Genomic DNA, 17,978 nt, shown 5'->3' on the forward strand with positions numbered 1-17,978 from the left:
AGCGCTGCCATAAAATGTCACCAAAGAATGTATTATGATTTATTTAGAGCTTATGCTGCCTGCTCACTTTTAGACACGTCACATGACAGCCTGCACATGAAAAGGTTTCCTGGAGGCGTGTATGTATGTGTGTGTATTTATGTATGTATGTATGTGTGTGTATGTATGTATGTGTGTGTATTTATGTATGTATGTATGTGTGTGTGTGTGTATGTATGTATGTATGTATATATGTGTGTGTATGTATGTATGTATATATATATATGTGTGTTTATGTATGCATGTATCAGTGACGTGCGGTGAGGTTGATGACTGGTGAGGCACTGACTTCATCACAGTCAGATTTACAAACATATGAACCCTAAAGAGTATCTTATTCACCATTTGATTGGCAGCAGTTAACGGGTTATGTTTAAAAGCTCATACCAGCATTCTTCCCTGCTTGGCACTCAGCATCAAGGGTTGAAATTGGGGGTTAAATCACCAAAAAATTATTCCCGGGCGCGGCGCCGCTGCTGCCCACTGCTCCCCTCACTTCCCAGGGGGTGAACAAGGGGATGGGTCAAATGCAGAGGACAAATTTCATTACACCTAGTGTGTGTGTGACAATCATTGGTACTTTAACTTAACTTTAACTTTACACATACAAACTGTAGCACACAAAAAAGCACATTTAATAAAAAAACGTTATTATGGTCTTACCTTTACTTATAAATGAAGTCCATGCGCCGCTGTTGTGCTGGATTAATGAACCCCCTGACGGGAGTGTTATATCAACAAAAGCCCTCACTTAAACTTTCCACGTGCAAGATTGAATCTATTTAAAAAAGTGTAACCGAGGGTTTATAAATGTCGCCTATACTGTATGAAACTACAAAATAACAAACACAGAGGCTCCAGTTTACACGAGGACCACTTTATTTACCTTCTTTTAAAAACCTCCGCTCCACCCCGTGTCATCACTTCCGCTCTTAGCGCCTTCAAAATAAGAGCTCAAGGCATATACTGTATAACAGCGCATAACAGGAACTTAACATCACAAAGAGGAAAGCCCATAAAAATAGGTTACAAAAGTTATTTAATAAGAAGCCAAAAAGTGCAAAAACAATAATGTTCGTGTTGGAGGAGTTGTGAATTAGATACACCTGCAGTCTGCAGGTGTACCTAATGTTGTGGCCCTGCAGTCATATACAACTCCTCCAACACGAACATTATTGTTTTTGCACTTTTTGGCTTCTTATGAAATAACTTTTTTAAATAGATTCAATCTTGCACGTGGAAAGTTTAAGTGTGGGCTTTAGTTGATATAACACTCCCGTCAGGGGGTGCATTCTACGGCGGGGATGCAGGAGGCGGGATTACTGCGAGCCTCAGCCAGTGCGTCTTTTGCAGCCGTTTTATGATCGCTCAGCACAATAAATACGTTACACACATACAGTTGTTGACGAAATACACTGTACATTATATACCTCAGCTAACTAAACTATGGAAATGTATAATATAATTCATATAGCAATACGGTCTCACTGCACAGCAGGCCAGCAGTTAGCCGAGTCCGGAATCCATGGTGAGGCACTGAGTGATGTGCCTCAACTGGCTGCTGATCACACACCGTCTCTTCTCAGTATTTGAACGGCAAATGTGAAAATTCAGCGATTTTGAATAAAAATAATCTAAAACTGGTGAAGTTAAATGGAAAATAACTTTATAGTATAATCACTGGATACATATAACAATTTAATTAATTTTTTTTTCTTTTTACATTTTTTTTCTTTCCATGATGACTGCACGTCACTGGTATGTATGTATATATGAGTGTGTATGAATGTCTGTAATAATGTGTGTATGAATGTGTGTGTGTATGAATGTGTGTATGTATGTATGTATGTGTGCATGCATGTATGTATATATATATGTGTGTATGAATTTGTGTATGTATGTATGTGTGTGTGTATGTATGTATATATGTGTATGTATGTATGTGTGTGTGTGTGTGTGTGTGTTTTTTTGTGTTTGCTTTGGGAACACCTCCTGCACAAATCTTCATTCTACTCTGTCAAATCTCCAACGTTCATTTCTCGCCTCTTACTCTTTCACTGATGAATTTCATTTTCATAAGTGAGGTTTTATGCACTAAAGATTGATGAATTGATGCTCCGCTCAATACTTGCTGGAGGAATGTTGGGAAGACAGAGGATGAATATTGTTGGAGAACGGCAAAAAACACACACACACACACACACACACACCTCAAAGAGGTCAGCTGGAAGATACAGCCACTGCTGCAGCCCACACACACACACACACACACACACACACACACACACACACACACACACACACACACACACACACACACACACACACACACACACACACACACACACACACACACACACACACACACACACTCCCACACACTCATTAAAAACAACAGGACACACAATGTTGCAAGCAGTAGAAACTGTGAAGATTTTTCTGATATCCTTATTTTCTAAACACACACACACACACACACACACACACACACACACATACACACACACACACACACACACACACACACACACACACACACACACACACACACACACACACACACACACACGCACCCCCCCTCCCCACACACACACTTTCTTGTGCTTGTTACCTTCCTGAGACCTCCGAAAAATGCCCACCTCCAGTATTATAATAGAAGTCGTAATTTTACTCAACACAAGTCAAAATCTTACAAGAAAAACTGAATATTAGTGCAATGTTATGATAAAAGTTGGAATTTCACTCAATAACAGTCACAATTTTATAAGAAAAGCTTCAAAGTTTGGCAGTTTTACGAAAAGAGTCGTGATTTTACTCGACAAGTCACAATTTTATAAGAAAACTTTGAAAATGTGGGCAATATTATAATAATATTCGGAATTTTACTTGGCAAAGTTACGACAAAAGTCATCATTTTACTCAAAACATGTCACTATTTTACAAGAACAACAAAAAAAAAGGTCAATATTGTGATACAAGTCAGAATTTTATATGACAAATGTCACCATTTTGCATTAGAAAGTAATTTGACATAACAAAAGTACTAATTTTACGAGAAAATATTGCAATATTACAGAAACAGAAAGAATATGAGAAATTGTTCCCAATTGTGAAAAAAAGACTGCTTTTAGTTCATTTTTCAAATATTTACAGACACTTTTTATTTCATATGTTGACCAGAGGGGGAGCACTTCAAATATTTACACACACTTGTTATTTCATATGTTGACCAGAGGGGAAGCACTTCAAATATTTACACACACTTGTTATTTCATATGTTGACCAGAGGGGGAGTGGCAGAATAATTGTATATAAGTTATCACACAACTTGTTTTCCCATTAGTTCAGGCTGCCCAGCGAGAAGACAAAAGCTGTCTTTTGTTCTTATCAAGCAAAAGGCCTACCGCTTGTAAACCTCTACTGTGTGCGATGGGATGCGACGTGGAGGTGTCGGTTTCTTTGATCTATTGGACAGCCACCGGAAGACCTTGTCATGACCCGAGATCTACAAAGGAGAGAGGGAGCAGACCTGACACCGCCCCGGGCACCTTTTCTTTGAACTGTTTTATGACCGAGTGCGGCAGCTGTTTATGACCCCCCCTCCCTTTAGAAACAGCTGCAGCCATGTAATCAGGAAACGCCCAAATAAATGAGGAGGCGTGGCGCTCCCTCCTCAGAGCGGCGGGGCGACATTGTACGAGGGTACAAGTGCACGCGCTCTCCTCATGAGCAAAATTGAATCCTGTCTCTGTCTGATTCCTTGCTTCTTGTCTTGTCTAATAGATGTTGAACCTGACAGGGAAAACTTCAATTTTTTACACGCACTTGTTATTTCATATGTTGACCAGAGGGGGAGCACTTTTAAAACCGACACAGTCAATTTGAAAAATCCGTCCTTTTTGGGACCACCCTAATTTTGATAGATTTCACCACCAGGGGGTACAAATGAGACATTCTCTATTAGATGCAATGGTTTATTAAAAAAGAGTCACAGGTGTAAAGAGACAAATGAGACAAAATCATGTTATGAGGTAAAAACAAATCCACCATCCTGCTTTCACCCACTGGGGGGTCATTCAATACCCCCCTCCCTAAGATGTGCACTCAAGTCAACAGGTCACGATACGATTCTGATTCTTGGGGTGATGATTTGATTTAGAATCGATTCTTAAAGGCCTACTGAAATGCGATTTTCTTATTCAAACGGGGTTTGCAGGTCCATTCCATGTGTCATACTTGATCATTTCGCGATATTGCCATATTTTTGCTGAAAGGATTTAGTAGAGAACATCGACGATAAAGTTCGCAACTTTTGGTCGCTGATAAAAAAAGCCTTGCCTGTACCGGAAGTAGCAGACGAGTAGCGTGACGTCACAGGTTGTGGAGCTCCTCACATCCGCACATTGTTTACAATCATGGCCACCAGCAGCGAGAGCGATTCAGACCGAGAAAGCAACGATTTCCCCATTAATTTGAGCGAGGATGAAAGATTTGTGGATGAGGAAAGTGAGAGTGAAGGACTAGAGGGCAGTGGGAGCGATTCAGATAGGGAAGATGCTGTGAGAGGCGGGTGGGACCTGATATTCAGCTGGGAATGACTAAAACAGTAAATAAACACAAGACATATATATACTCTATTAGCCACAACACAACCAGGCTTATATTTAATATGCCACAAATTAATCCCGCATAACAAACACCTCCCCCCTCCCGTCCATATAACCCGCCAATACAACTCAAACACCTGCACAACACACTCAATCCCACAGCCCAAAGTACCGTTCACCTCCCCAAAGTTCATACAGCACATATATTTCCCCAAAGTCCCCAAAGTTACGTACGTGACATGCACATAGCGGCACGCACGTACGGGCAAGTGATCAAATGTTTGGAAGCCGCAGCTGCATGTGTACTCACAGTACCGCGTCTGCACATCCAACTCAAAGTCCTCCTGGTAAAAGTCTCTGTTGTCCCAGTTCTCCACAGGCCAATGGTAAAGCTTGACTGTCATCTTTCGGGAATGTAAACAATGAAACACCGGCTGTGTTTGTGTTGCTGCAGCCGCCCGCAATACACCGCTTCCCACCTACAGCTTTCTTCTTTGCTGTCTCCATTGTTCATTGAACAAATTGCAAAAGATTCACCAACACAGATGTCCAGAATACTGTGGAATTTTGCGATGAAAACAGACGACTTAATAGCTGGCCACCATGCTGTCCCAAAATGTCCTCTACAATCCGTGACGTCACGTGCCGACGTCATCATACCGAGACGTTTTCAGCAGGATATTTTGCGCGAAATTTAAAATTGCACTTTAGTAAGCTAACCCGGCCGTATAGGCATGTGTTGCAATGTTAAGATTTCATCATTGATATATAAACTATCAGACTGCGTGTTCGGTAGTAGTGGGTTTCAGTAGGCCTTTAATTCAAACTAATTCTCGCAATATATTATTTAGTATAACAATTACATACACCAGAACATACTTTTTTTTTAGATACCAACACTGGTTGTCTAAAAAAAACAACATTTTGGTGATTTTTGGGGCACTAAACAAAAATATCAGCAAGAGAGGATCTGGGTTTGTGATCTGCATTAATCAGCAATGGCGATCACCTACTTTTCAAGAAAAAAATTGGTCGATCGATCTACACATCCCTTCTTTATATCTCTGCTAGAAAAAAATTGCATTTAAATAAATACTGAACATCTTGAAATGGAATTTTTTTTCCCCCAGTTGGAAAACCTGGGTCTTGTGTGTGTAAGCTAGCACAATCTTGTGGATGACTGACAAGAGGATTCACTCTATTGATTTGATTCTGTTATTGAACAAACTTAAGAGTGATGCACAGAGTGAAACCCAGTGTTGGGACTAACGCGTTACAAAGTAAGTAACGCGTTACTGTAACGCCGTTAGTTTCGGCGGTAACTAGTAATCTAACGCGTTATTTTTTTATATTCAGTAACTCAGTTACCGTTACTACATGATGCGTTACTGCGTTATTTTACGTTACTTTTTATGTAGTATAAAGTGTGTTTTATCGGAGCGCTGCGTTCTGATTCTTCTTGTGTCACAAGCCGGAGAAGAGAGAGAGACATGCGCTCTGTGTGGGTGTGTCTGAGTGTGAGTGTGGGGAGTGAGGGGGGGGGGGGGGGGGGGGGGGGGGGGGGGCGTGTCTGATCATGGCGGAGCCAGAAGTCGAGTTTGCTAACATGGAGATATTTTCACTACTTTTCTTTTGTCGAGCACAAAGAAAATAACACTTTAGTTAAATGTAAATTGTGCTTTGGATCAAAGATGCCATCTACTGCCCAAAACAGCAATTCAAATCTGCTGAAACAAGCTACATAAGCAACATGCTTCGACGAAGCTAGTAAAGAGAGACAGAGACTCTGATGCCACTTCACCTCCACCACCACCACCATTCACCGCTGAAGGTACACACTCTGTCAATCAATGTTCCCTCTAATTGTTCATGTGTGAGCAAACGCAAAAAGTCCCTGAGCATTGAGTGGAGTCCATGTGAGCAACTTTAGACGTGCACACTGTGGCTACACCAGCAGCACACCTGTCCCAAACCTCACTAAATAACAACTTACATCTCCATCCATCCATCCATTTCCTACCGCTTGTCCCTTTCGGGGTCGCTGGAGCCTATCTCAGCTGCATTCGGGCGGAAGGCAGGGTACACCCTGGACAAGTCCCCACCTCATCACAGGGCCAACACCGATAGACAGACAACATTCTCTTATTATTATAATCAAATGACAGCAGTCATTTCCATTTCTAATATAAGTGTTTAGGCCCACTTATAATGACAATAACAAAAAATATTGTTTTTCATGAACTGTGTACTTGTATTGTTTGTCTGGGTGGAGGTCCTGCTTTGGAAATAATTTGTATCCTTTCAGACATTGCATTTAGTTCCCATTAAAACATTCACATGTTGCACAATGAGATGTAAGCAGGGGATCATGTGTACATTCCTGCAACTTCCTGTTTGTAAAAAATATATTTGTATTAGTATTTATTTAATATACTAACAGCATTTAATGATTAATATTTATAAATTAAGATTCCTAATAAATGACACTAGAATAAGCACACATTTGATTGGTAAATCATAGTGTAACGACCTGGAATGACACTTTATGTGTGGTGTTGGAGTTGTCCGACTTTTTGTGTGGCTGTAAACGCATCACTGGCTAAGTGCCATATGTGCAAGTGTTGGCGCACGTGAGAGAGCGAGCGGCTGCTGTTGATATAACAAAGTTGCTTTTGGTCTGGTTTGTACTGCAGAAAATGACCAGTTTTGCTAGATATCATTTTTTTTACTAATGTTTTGGTGATGTGTTTATGGCCGACAGTAAAGAGTTTTGCTCAGTAAAGTGATGGATGGAATTCATGTCCTCAAAGCGTCTCGACAGACGTTACAATATTTGAACAATGATGACGAAAACGGTTTTCTCTGTCGTGTCCGTGTCGTGTCGAAAATTGTTATGCGCTTATTTTTTTATTTGATTTTGTGCATGGCATAGATTTGCCGTGCGCAGAGGACGCTTGAGCAGTGCGCAATTGCACATGCGCGCTCCTGAGAGGGAACGTTGCTGTCAATTCTCTTATATACTCTTTCATTCTAGACTTCTAGAGTGTTTGATTATCACATCACTCTAAATGTATAGACTATAAAGTTCACAAACATTAAGAGGGATCCTAGTGGGCCAGGCCAATCTTTCCTTATCTCTAAACTAAAACTGGGGAAATGTGTAGTGTTCTGGGTTTCAGACATGATTTTGTATAAGAATTACTTGAGGAAGAAAATGCCTGGTTAGACTTTGTGTATGTAGTGTGTGCCTTTCTTGCTTTACAGCTATGCTGTTATTATGCTGTTTGTTACTTATGTATGTTATGTTGCAGCTATTTAAAATAGTTTTGTCAATTTGTTCTGGCCAGAAACAAATTGGCCTTTGTAACATATCTTTGTCTTTGTGTGTTGTATGTAGACCACATGGCTTAGCAGAGTTGAGTGATGCAAATGCATGTGAAGTTGATCAACAGATTGTATTATTCTCCAGTGCAATAACAGTACTGAAATGAAGGCTAAAAGGGCATTAATTGGAGCTTTAAAAAAAGAAAGAAAAAAGAAGTAACTAAATAGTTACTTTTCACGGTAACGCATTACTTTTTGGTGTAAGTAACTGAGTTAGTAACTGAGTTACTTTTGAAATGAAGTAACTAGTAACTGTAACTAGTTACTGCTTTTCAGTAACTAACCCAACACTGGTGAAACCTATTGCACCCTGTTTGGAAGAAAGATATAAAGTAAACAAACAAACACACGAACATGGCAAAGTTCATTTTCTTTTATCGTTCGATTAAACGATTTGTTGATTTATTGGCCCAGCTTTGACGTGTACAAAGATCTAAAAACTAAAGAGCTTACACACTAAAAAATGTCGGGTTTAAAAATAACCCAATTTTAACCCAACTGCTGGTTCAGAAAAGGACAAACCCCTTAGAGTTTTTTTAACTCAACATTTTGGGTTAATTTTTCCTACCCAACTTTTACGTTTAATTATTTAACCCAAACGTTGAGTTATGCTTACTAAATGTTGGGTTATTCACCACCTAACTATTGGGTTGAATTATTTAACCCAAAAGTTGAGTTATGCTTACTAAATGTTGGGTTATTCACCACCTAACTATTGGGTTGAATTATTTAACCCAAAAGTTGAGTTATGCTAACTAAATGTTGGGTTATTCACCACCTAACTATTGGGTTGAATTATTTAACCCAAAAGTTGAGTTATGCTTACTAAATGTTGGGTTATTCACCACCTAACTATTGGGTTGAATTATTTAACCCAAAAGTTGAGTTATGCTAACTAAATGTTGGGTTATTCACCACCTAACTATTGGGTTGAATTATTTAACCCAAAAGTTGAGTTATGCTTACTAAATGTTGGGTTATTCACCACCTAACTATTGGGTTGAATTATTTAACCCAAAAGTTGAGTTATGCTAACTAAATGTTGGGTTATTCACCACCTAACTATTGGGTTGAATTATTTAACCCAAAAGTTGAGTTATGCTAACTAAATGTTGGGTTATTCACCACCTAACTATTGGGTTGAATTATTTAACCCAAAAGTTGAGTTATGCTTACTAAATGTTGGGTTATTCACCACCTAACTATTGGGTTGAATTATTTAACCCAAAAGTTGAGTTATGCTAACTAAATGTTGGGTTATTCACCACCTAACTATTGGGTTGAATTATTTAACCCAAAAGTTGAGTTATGCTTACTAAATGTTGGGTTATTCACCACCTAACTATTGGGTTGAATTATTTAACCCAAAAGTTGAGTTATGCTAACTAAATGTTGGGTTATTCACCACCTAACTATTGGGTTGAATTATTTAACCCAAAAGTTGAGTTATGCTTACTAAATGTTGGGTTATTCACCACCTAACTATTGGGTTGAATTATTTAACCCAAAAGTTGAGTTATGCTAACTAAATGTTGGGTTATTCACCACCTAACTATTGGGTTGAATTATTTAACCCAAAAGTTGAGTTATGATAACTAAATGTTGGGTTATTCACCACCTAACTATTGGGTTGAATTATTTAACCCAAAAGTTGAGTTACGCTAACTCAATGTTGGGTTATTCACCACCTAACTATTGGGTTGAATTATTTAACCCAAAAGTTGAGTTACGCTAACTAAATGTTGGGTTATTCACCACCTAACTATTGGGTTGAATTATTTAACCCAAATGTTGAGTTATGCTAACTAAATGTTGGGTTATTCACCACCTAACTATTGGGTTGAATTATTTAACCCAAAAGTTGAGTTATGCTTACTAAATGTTGGGTTATTCACCACCTAACTATTGGGTTGAATTATTTAACCCAAAAGTTGAGTTATGCTAACTAAATGTTGGGTTATTCACCACCTAACTATTGGGTTGAATTATTTAACCCAAAAGTTGAGTTATGCTAACTAAATGTTGGGTTATTCACCACCTAGCTATTGGGTGGAATTATTTAACCCAAAAGTTGAGTTATGCTAACTAAATGTTGGGTTGTTCACCACCTAACTATTGGGTTGAATTATTTAACCCAAACGTTGAGTTATGTTAACTCAATGTTGGGTGAATAATGTTAATAAGATTAATCCATAATAAAATTCCCTTCACGAAAAAAGTATCTTTTTTAATAAAAACAACAAAATGTTTTACCCAAAATGCGTTGCTAGTTGAAAAACAACCCAGAAATGGTTCATCATTTTGAAAACCCAGGAAATGAGTTGAAATAATATCTTTATAACCCAAAAAATGGATTTCTATTCATAAAAATAACTAAAAAATTTAACCCAACACAAGCAACTCATAAATTGGTTTATCAAAATAACCCAGAATTTTGGTGTTGATCTACACACTAAATTGCACCGCCACTAGAGGGTGTATTTGCATTGTGCAATGATGTTTATGATCATTTTCAATTGTGTTTTTCCACAGAATGAGGCAATTCCTCATCTCCGACAAGACCAAGGTCATGTCCTGTTAAAGATACCACCGGCCTATTTTTGAGAGTTTCCGGGCCGGTGCAAGTGACCTCGTCCAAAAAGAACACATCGCCAGGGTGGTCAATAAGCCATCGCCGCAGATAGTCTATCTTCTCATCACACAGCCACGGGTTCCCTGTCAGAATCATCTGGAAAGTAGAGTTTGTGCCATCCAGCAGGCTTTGGGGGAGACGTTGGAGCTGGTTCTGGTTGAGAAGAAGCATCTGAAGGCGGGGCAGACCCGAGAGGAGCGCGGGGTGAAGTTCCCTGAGATGATTCTCCTGCAGGAAGAGTCGTGAGAGCCTCTGGTTGTGTTTGAAAAGTGAATGGTTCAGGGTGCTCAGTTTGTTCCTGGCGAGGTTAAGGGTGTCCAGTTGGTGGAGGTTCTTCAAGGCTCCGGCTTGGAGTTCCTCAAGGTTGTTGTGGCTCAGGTCTAAATGTTCTAGATATTCCAGTTTGTGGAGAAAAACAGACGGGACGCGGGATAATTGATTCCCGGATAAATCCAGCTGAATGAGGCTGCTGGTTTCCGAGAACCACTCAGCATCGACTTCTTCAATGAGGTTGTTCTTAAGGAGCAGGTTGCGCAGCGACTTCTGGTTGAAGATCTTTGGAGGCAATCGTACGAGTTGGTTACCTGTGAGATCCAAAGTGGTCAGCTGGGAAGTGTTCCTCAGGAGATCCCAAGGAAGCTTGTCCAGTTTGTTGTGATACAGCTGGAGACTCCTCAGAAGGGTCACTGCGCCTAGATGACCGGGTTCTACGGCGCTGAGCTGGGTGGACTGGACGGATAAGCGAGTGGTGTTGGGAGGTAAAGCGTCCACGGGGAAGGACGTCATGGAGGTGTCACTGCACTGCACCTCGGCGCCCCAAGGTGAAAAGGAGCAGGAGCACAAGCGCGGGCAAGCATGGATGCCACAGGTGGTCAGAACAAAAACCGTCAGAAGAAGCCTTAAGCTCATTTTTAAGCACTAAAAAGACCCGTATGATTCAATTCTGAATTAGCTACCGTTCACCCCTTCCCTTAGAAAGCAGTTTTTCCCCAAATGAGTCTGCATTAGACGGGAGCAGCGGGGGCATCATGTTGCAATAGGCAAACAAAACCGAGCAAACATTTCAAAAGCCGTCTAATCAGTCTCACAGCTACCAATGATTAATGACAAGCTATCGTAAGATGCTCGCTAGCTTGTTTTTGCACATTTTGTACTTATTTATGAATGTTGGATATAATGTATTTTTCTTGTTACAAGCATTTTGCGATCACTTTGTCATCCACGGTTGATTCTTCTTTTGCTTCTTAGTAAGTTGTTTCCATGGACAAGTACGGACCGGAGTTCTCTTCCACTGTTTGTCCGTTCCTACACAGCTTGTTTTTTCATAGTCCTTGCAGTAATGCTGAAGCCCATCCAGCAGATGGCACTGTTTCATCCCATTATGTCCTTTGTTTGTTTTCCAATAAGTCCATCCATCTATCCATTTTCTACCGCTTGTCCCTCTCGGGTTCGGAGGTGACTGGAGTGGGGAGCAGCTGTTATTTCTTCAAGTTTGAAAATGTATACAAACCCCCAAACCAGAGAAGTTGGCACGTTGTGTAATTCGTAAATAAAAACAGAATACAATGATTTGCAAATCCTTTTCAACTTATATTCAATTGAATAGACTGCAAAGACAAGATATTTAATGTTCGAACTGAGAAACTTCATTTTTTTTGCGCAAATAATCATGAACTTAGAATTTAATGGCAGCAACACATTGCAAAAAAGTTGGCACAGGGGCATTTTTACCACTGTGTTACATGGCCTTTCCTTTTAACAACACTCAGTAAACCTTTGGGAACTGAGGAAACCAATTTTTGAAGCTTTTCAGGTGGAATTCTTTCCCATTCTTGCTTGATGTACAGCTTAAGTTGTTCAGTTGTGGTATTTTAGGCTTCATATTGCGCCATACATTTTTGTATGGCTGTTGTAACACGTGGCTTGGCATTTTCTTGCTGAAATAAGCAGATAATAATAAGCATGATAACGTTGCTCGGATGGCAACATATGTTGCTCCAAAACCTGGATGTACCTTTCAGCATTAATGGTGCCTTCACTGATGTGTAAGTTACCCATGCCTTGGGCACAAATACACCCCCATTCCAAAACAGATGCTAGCTCTTGAACTTTGCGCCTCAAACAATCCGGATGGTTCTTTTCCTCTTCGTTCCGAAGGACACGACGCCTGTTCCAAATGAGCTAATATTTGCAAAAAATAAAGTTTTTCAGTTCGAATGTTAAGTATCTTGTGTGAATGTGTGAATGTGTGTGTGTGAATGGGTGAATGTGGAAAATAGTGTCAAAGCGCTTTGAGTTCCTTAAAAAAAAAGGTAGAAAAGCGCTATACAAGTACGACCCATTTACCATCTTGTTTTTGCAGTCTATTCAATTGAATATAAGTTGAAAAGGATTTGCAAATCATTGTATTCTGTTTTTATTTACCATTTACACAACATGCCAACTTCACTGGTTTTGGGTTGTGTAATATATCCTCCTGGGAAGCAGCGTCCTCTGGAGTGGATTTTTGTTTTTCAGAAAAAACAAATGTCCACTCCTGTGGACACTGGCTCTCAGAAGAATATACAGCAGAGAGATTCAACTACATTGTTTTGTGGGGGCCCCCATTTCAAGAAAGTTAAAGTTCTTCCCATCACGTCTTATTTTGTATATTCCTGGGAAACCAACGTCCTCTACAGTAGACATTTGCTTTTGTCTATTTTGTCAGAGTCACAGGAGCACTCTGCTGGGAAAAAAAGCTAGTCAAAGATCATCTCAATGATGATTTAAGACTCTCAGTTTTGTTTTTTTAACTGAACTCGCAAGCCAACAGTTAAATAGCCCAAATGATGACAAAGGAGAGGACCTAAAATGGAACCTTGAGGAACACCACCAATATGACTAAAGAAGTCGAACAAACGACTACTGACTGCATCCGAAGTAAACAAGCTACCACAACACCCCAGTTACATAAATCCCATTATGAAAAACAGTTGTAACTGCCAAAAAGGAGAGGACTTAAAGCGGTGCCTTGAGGAACGCCTCATATGTTTGGACCCCAGTGTTCTGTTAGCTAGTGTAGTGAATTATCCATCCATCCATCCATCTTCTTCCGCTTATCCGAGGTCGGGTCGCGGGAGCAGCAGCCTAAGCAGCCACTTCGTCCAGCTCCTCCCGGGGGATCCCGAGGCGTTCCCAGGCCAGCCGGGAGACATAGTCTTCCCAACGTGTCCTGGGTCTTCCCCGTGGCCTCCTACCGGTTGGACGTGCCCTAAACACCTACCGAGGGAGGCGTTCGGGTGGCATCCTGACCAGATGCCTGAACCACCTCATCTGGCTCCTCTCGATGTGGAGGAGCAGTGGCTTTACTTTGAGCTCCCCCCGGATGGCAGAGCTTCTCACCCTATCTCTAAGGGAGAGCCCCGCCACCCGGCGGAGGAAACTCATTTCGGCCGCCTGTACCCGTGATCTTGTCCTTTCGGTCATAACCCAAAGCTCATGACCATAGGTAAGGATCAATCAATCAATCAATCTTTATTTATATAGCCCTAAATCACAAGTGTCTCAAAGGGCTGCACAAGCCACAACGACATCCTCGGTACAAAGCCCACATACGGGCAAGGAAAAACTCAGGATGGGAACGTATATCGACCGGTAAATTGAGAGCTTTGCCTTCCGGCTCAGCTTCTTCTTCACCACAACGGATCGATACAGCGTCCGCATTACTGAAGACGCCGCACCGATCCGCCTGTCAATCTCACGATCCACTTTTCCCTCACTCGTGAACAAGACTCCTAGGTACTTGAACTCCTCCACTTGGGGCAGGGTCTCCTACCCAACCCGGAGATGGAACTCCACCCTTTTCCGGGCAAGAACCATGGACTCGGACTTGGAGGTGCTGATTCTCATAGTAGTGAATTAATTGACTCATATTATATTCTAAAGTTAAAGTTAAAGTACCAATGATTGTCAAACACACATTGGTGATTTAACCCCCAATTCCAACCCTTGATGCTGAGTGCCAAGCAGGGAGGTAATGGGTCCCATTTTTATAGTCTTTGGTATGACTCGGCCGGGGTTTGAACTCACAACCTACCGATCTCAGGGCTCATATGGTGAATGTTTGTATTCAACTCGGAGAAAGCGAACCACCAGGTTTAAGTAAATAATGCTTGAGAACAAGCCTTCGTTGGACATTCCCATGTGGACTGGAATTAGCAATACAACCAGGCTCCGGAATGCAAAAGTTATCGCTCTGTCCTGGAGTAGAGATTCCATATTTTTCTTAAACGTCAAGCCTACAAGTTATGGTATACATATGATGTCTTCCCAGTCACGACACATGAACATCTCCTTACATGGTCAGGTTGTGCCGTCCTGACTTAGCACACACCCAGACAGAGAAAGAAGGAATAAATTAACTGATGGCTCGGCTCCTCCGAGTTAGGAGTCCTTCATTTTTTTGGACCGGATATCCTCCTGTTACTACAGAACTGAATAACAACGCCCGCTTGTAATAAAGCAACTCCGACGTCTCTTTTGATCCAGCCGCACTACCGTGTTGCCCTCCTGCCGGGGAGAGGTTGACAAGACCAGAAATACACTTCCCGAGCATGGGTTGAAATGTCAATGCAAGAATCTGCCAATCTGCCAAGTTCCTCAAGAGTACTTTGGTGTTTTTTTTAGGAATTTGCTGCAAAAATGTGTCTCCCAAGTTTTGAACTGAACTCTTTCATGATGGTTTGGAGTGCACGAGAAAGTGGAAAACATAGGTGACCACAGGTTAATTTATTAATGAATATGTTGCACCACACGGCAGCAACAGAACCAATGTTGTGATAGCGGTAACCAATGATAGACTAACCAATTTAATGAGTACAACTCTAAGTTTAATTACAACTGAACATATTTATGTTAAGATTCCCACCATTTTTATCTTAGTAGTATTACTTATTGCAATGTTTTCATTACGAGGCCTGAAGGTTTAGTTCACTTTCTGTCAATGACATAACTGAGCGGCTCTTCAGAGACTGCGGACCAGAACATGTGATGGTCTCAGGGAGGAAGAGCCTCGTCTGGTTCTTCTGGAGCCACCTGAAAAGGTACTCCAGCTGACCGTTGCACAACCAAGGATTGGCGGTCAGGTCCAGTCCTTCGGCATCCAGAGACTCAAGGTTGTCCAGCAGTCCCGTGGGAATGTTGCTCAGCTTGTTGTCATCCAGGGTGAGGTGTTTGAGCTGAGTGAGCTCCTGGAAAATATTCTCAGGGAGGTGTGTGAGGCGGTTCCTGGACAGGAACAAGTAGGTGAGGTTACGGGTGCTAGCAAGAATGGAAGCATCCAGGTCGTCCAGTTTGTTGTTGCGCAGATTTAGGCGGTCGAGCTTGGTGAGTTGATTCAGAGCATTTGCAGAGATGTTCTCCAGGAGGTTGTTGGAGAGGTCGAGGCTCTCCAGTTGTGGCATCTTCTGGAGGAAGTCAGCTGGGATTTTGGCCAAGCGATTCCCAGAAATGTCCAGCCAAGTCAGGTTGCTGTTGTCCGGAATCCACCCGGCGTCCGCTATCTCCAACAGGTTGTTCTTGAGCACCAAGCTGCGAAGAGGAGCGTGGCTGAAGACGTCCGCGGGCAAGTGGGTCAATTTGTTGCCAGTCAGGTCCAAAGCTGTGAGGTGAGGAACGCCCCTGAGAAGATGCGAGGAAAGGTTCTTCAGGCGGTTGTTGAACAAATGGAGCTCCTTCAGGTGGGGCGTAGCTTCCAGATCCTGCTCGGTGATGGACGTGATGTTGGTGAACTGGATGGTGAGGGTGCTGGTGTTCCTGGGCAGGCCCTCGGAGGGGAAGGACGTCAGGGGAACCTGATTGCAGACCACCTCGGCTCTTCTCGGGTAGCATTTGCACACGGGCGGGCAAGCTAAAGAAACATGGCTGACATAGGCCAAGAGGAGGACGACGGTTGCTGCGCACGCCTTCATTGCTCAGGGAAGAGATGCGATGTGCTGATGATTGAGGCTAGACGAGTGTCAGTCAGGCTGCAGACGATTGAGTCATAGGGATCGATATCCCGACCTAATCATTACCTGCAATGCAAACATGCTACTCTTGCTAACTCAGTTGAGGACATACGGTTGAAAGCCACCATGTGACTTCATATCAGTTGAGGTTCATGGACAAAAGTATTGGGACCACCATTTATGACTTTTATGTTGTAAAAAATAAAACTAATTAAATATATATAAAGTCTGTCATGTGTTGACTTATATATTATATTTGAATGTTGTCTGTCTATCTGTGTTGGCCCTGTGATGAGTTGGCGACTTGTCCAGGGTGTACCCCGCCTTCCGCCCGAATGCACATAAACACAACAGAACAAATACCCAGAATCCCTTGCAGCACTAACTCTTCCGGGACGCTATAATATACACCCCCCGCTACCACCAAACCCCACCCACCTCAACCGCCCCCCATCTCCCGAATTCGGAGGTCTCAAGGTTGGCAAGTATGCCCGAAACACGGCAGTAAAACGGATGATCAAACAAAACAGAAGTCATGGTCATAGACCCACTAGCTGCGGAAGCTAGCTCTCCAAACAACAGAATCAATAACTCCACTGTGACGTTTTGGTGAATTTGTGAAACGGAAACGATACAAAAAGAACACCTTTGTAAGTTAATAATATTAACACAGACACTTGCAAACATGTTAGCATATTAGCTAATGATAACCAAGCTAGTAATTGCAACTAGACTGGACGTTAAGCCTCTCATCCGAGTAGCCTTCATCAGTGCATGCTCACAGACTTAGATTGGTCAGATTTAGTCTCGCGGTTGGTGCTAAAACCCCAAATATTTATACTCCAAAACCTGGCCAAGGATGGTTTTGCCGTATCGTAGTGAGAAAAACAACTGATTTGACGCAAATGAGCAATCCTAACTGTCAAAGCCAACGACAGTCAAAGTGTCATTTCCTCTCGTTAGCATTGAGGTATTGTGTGGCAGAACGACTACTACCCGTCCAAAATAGTCAGAATACCCCACGTTAGCGTTCCATTCAGTTGTAAACAAACGGCACAAATGGAAATTGCAGAGTATTTTATGAATAGTTGAAAGGAGAGTGTTGTATGTAGGAGACGGGTGATGTGGCAGAAAATGACAACGACCTGGATGAATGACAACACTCATAGACATAACCAAGCTAGCTTGATTACATTACAATAGCATGCACAAATATGCATTAAAACAGTACTACAGACATCACACAAACAATTTAGTAAGTATGAATTGTTTTAGTTGCATTGTAAAACTTACAAATGCTGCTTGGACTGATGAATGAAGAATCCTTTT

The 17,978-nt window shown here is 41.6% G+C and overlaps 2 protein-coding genes across 8 annotated transcripts; both read right to left on the reverse strand.

Annotated features, from left to right (window-relative positions):
* Nucleotides 1–8,329: 8,329 nt before the first annotated feature.
* Nucleotides 8,330–11,645, reverse strand: LOC140679838 (uncharacterized). Of its 7 annotated transcripts, none has more exons than XM_072916140.1 (3): nucleotides 10,139–11,645; nucleotides 9,859–10,068; nucleotides 8,330–9,508 (listed from the first exon to the last, which is right to left on the reverse strand). In XM_072916140.1, the coding sequence occupies exon 1, from the start codon at nucleotides 11,569–11,571 to the stop codon at nucleotides 10,543–10,545; it is 1,029 nt and encodes a 342-aa protein (XP_072772241.1). In that variant the 5' UTR covers nucleotides 11,572–11,645; the 3' UTR covers nucleotides 8,330–9,508; nucleotides 9,859–10,068; nucleotides 10,139–10,542. The 7 variants fall into 7 exon arrangements, with proteins under 7 accessions (XP_072772241.1, XP_072772240.1, XP_072772239.1 ...); XM_072916139.1 differs by adding an exon at nucleotides 9,509–9,578 and having other exon boundaries at nucleotides 8,330–9,438; nucleotides 9,929–11,645; XM_072916138.1 differs by having other exon boundaries at nucleotides 8,330–9,298; nucleotides 9,369–9,578; nucleotides 9,929–11,645.
* A 3,769-nt stretch (nucleotides 11,646–15,414) lies between these two features.
* LOC133623482 (uncharacterized) lies at nucleotides 15,415–16,661 on the reverse strand. Its single transcript, XM_072916141.1, has one exon. It carries the CDS (start codon nucleotides 16,608–16,610, stop codon nucleotides 15,609–15,611), a length of 1,002 nt encoding a protein of 333 aa, XP_072772242.1. The 5' UTR covers nucleotides 16,611–16,661; the 3' UTR covers nucleotides 15,415–15,608.
* Between the last annotated feature and the right edge of the window lie 1,317 nt (nucleotides 16,662–17,978).

This window comes from Nerophis lumbriciformis, linkage group LG26 (assembly GCF_033978685.3).
Source record: "Nerophis lumbriciformis linkage group LG26, RoL_Nlum_v2.1, whole genome shotgun sequence".
Taxonomy (NCBI): domain Eukaryota; kingdom Metazoa; phylum Chordata; class Actinopteri; order Syngnathiformes; family Syngnathidae; genus Nerophis; species Nerophis lumbriciformis.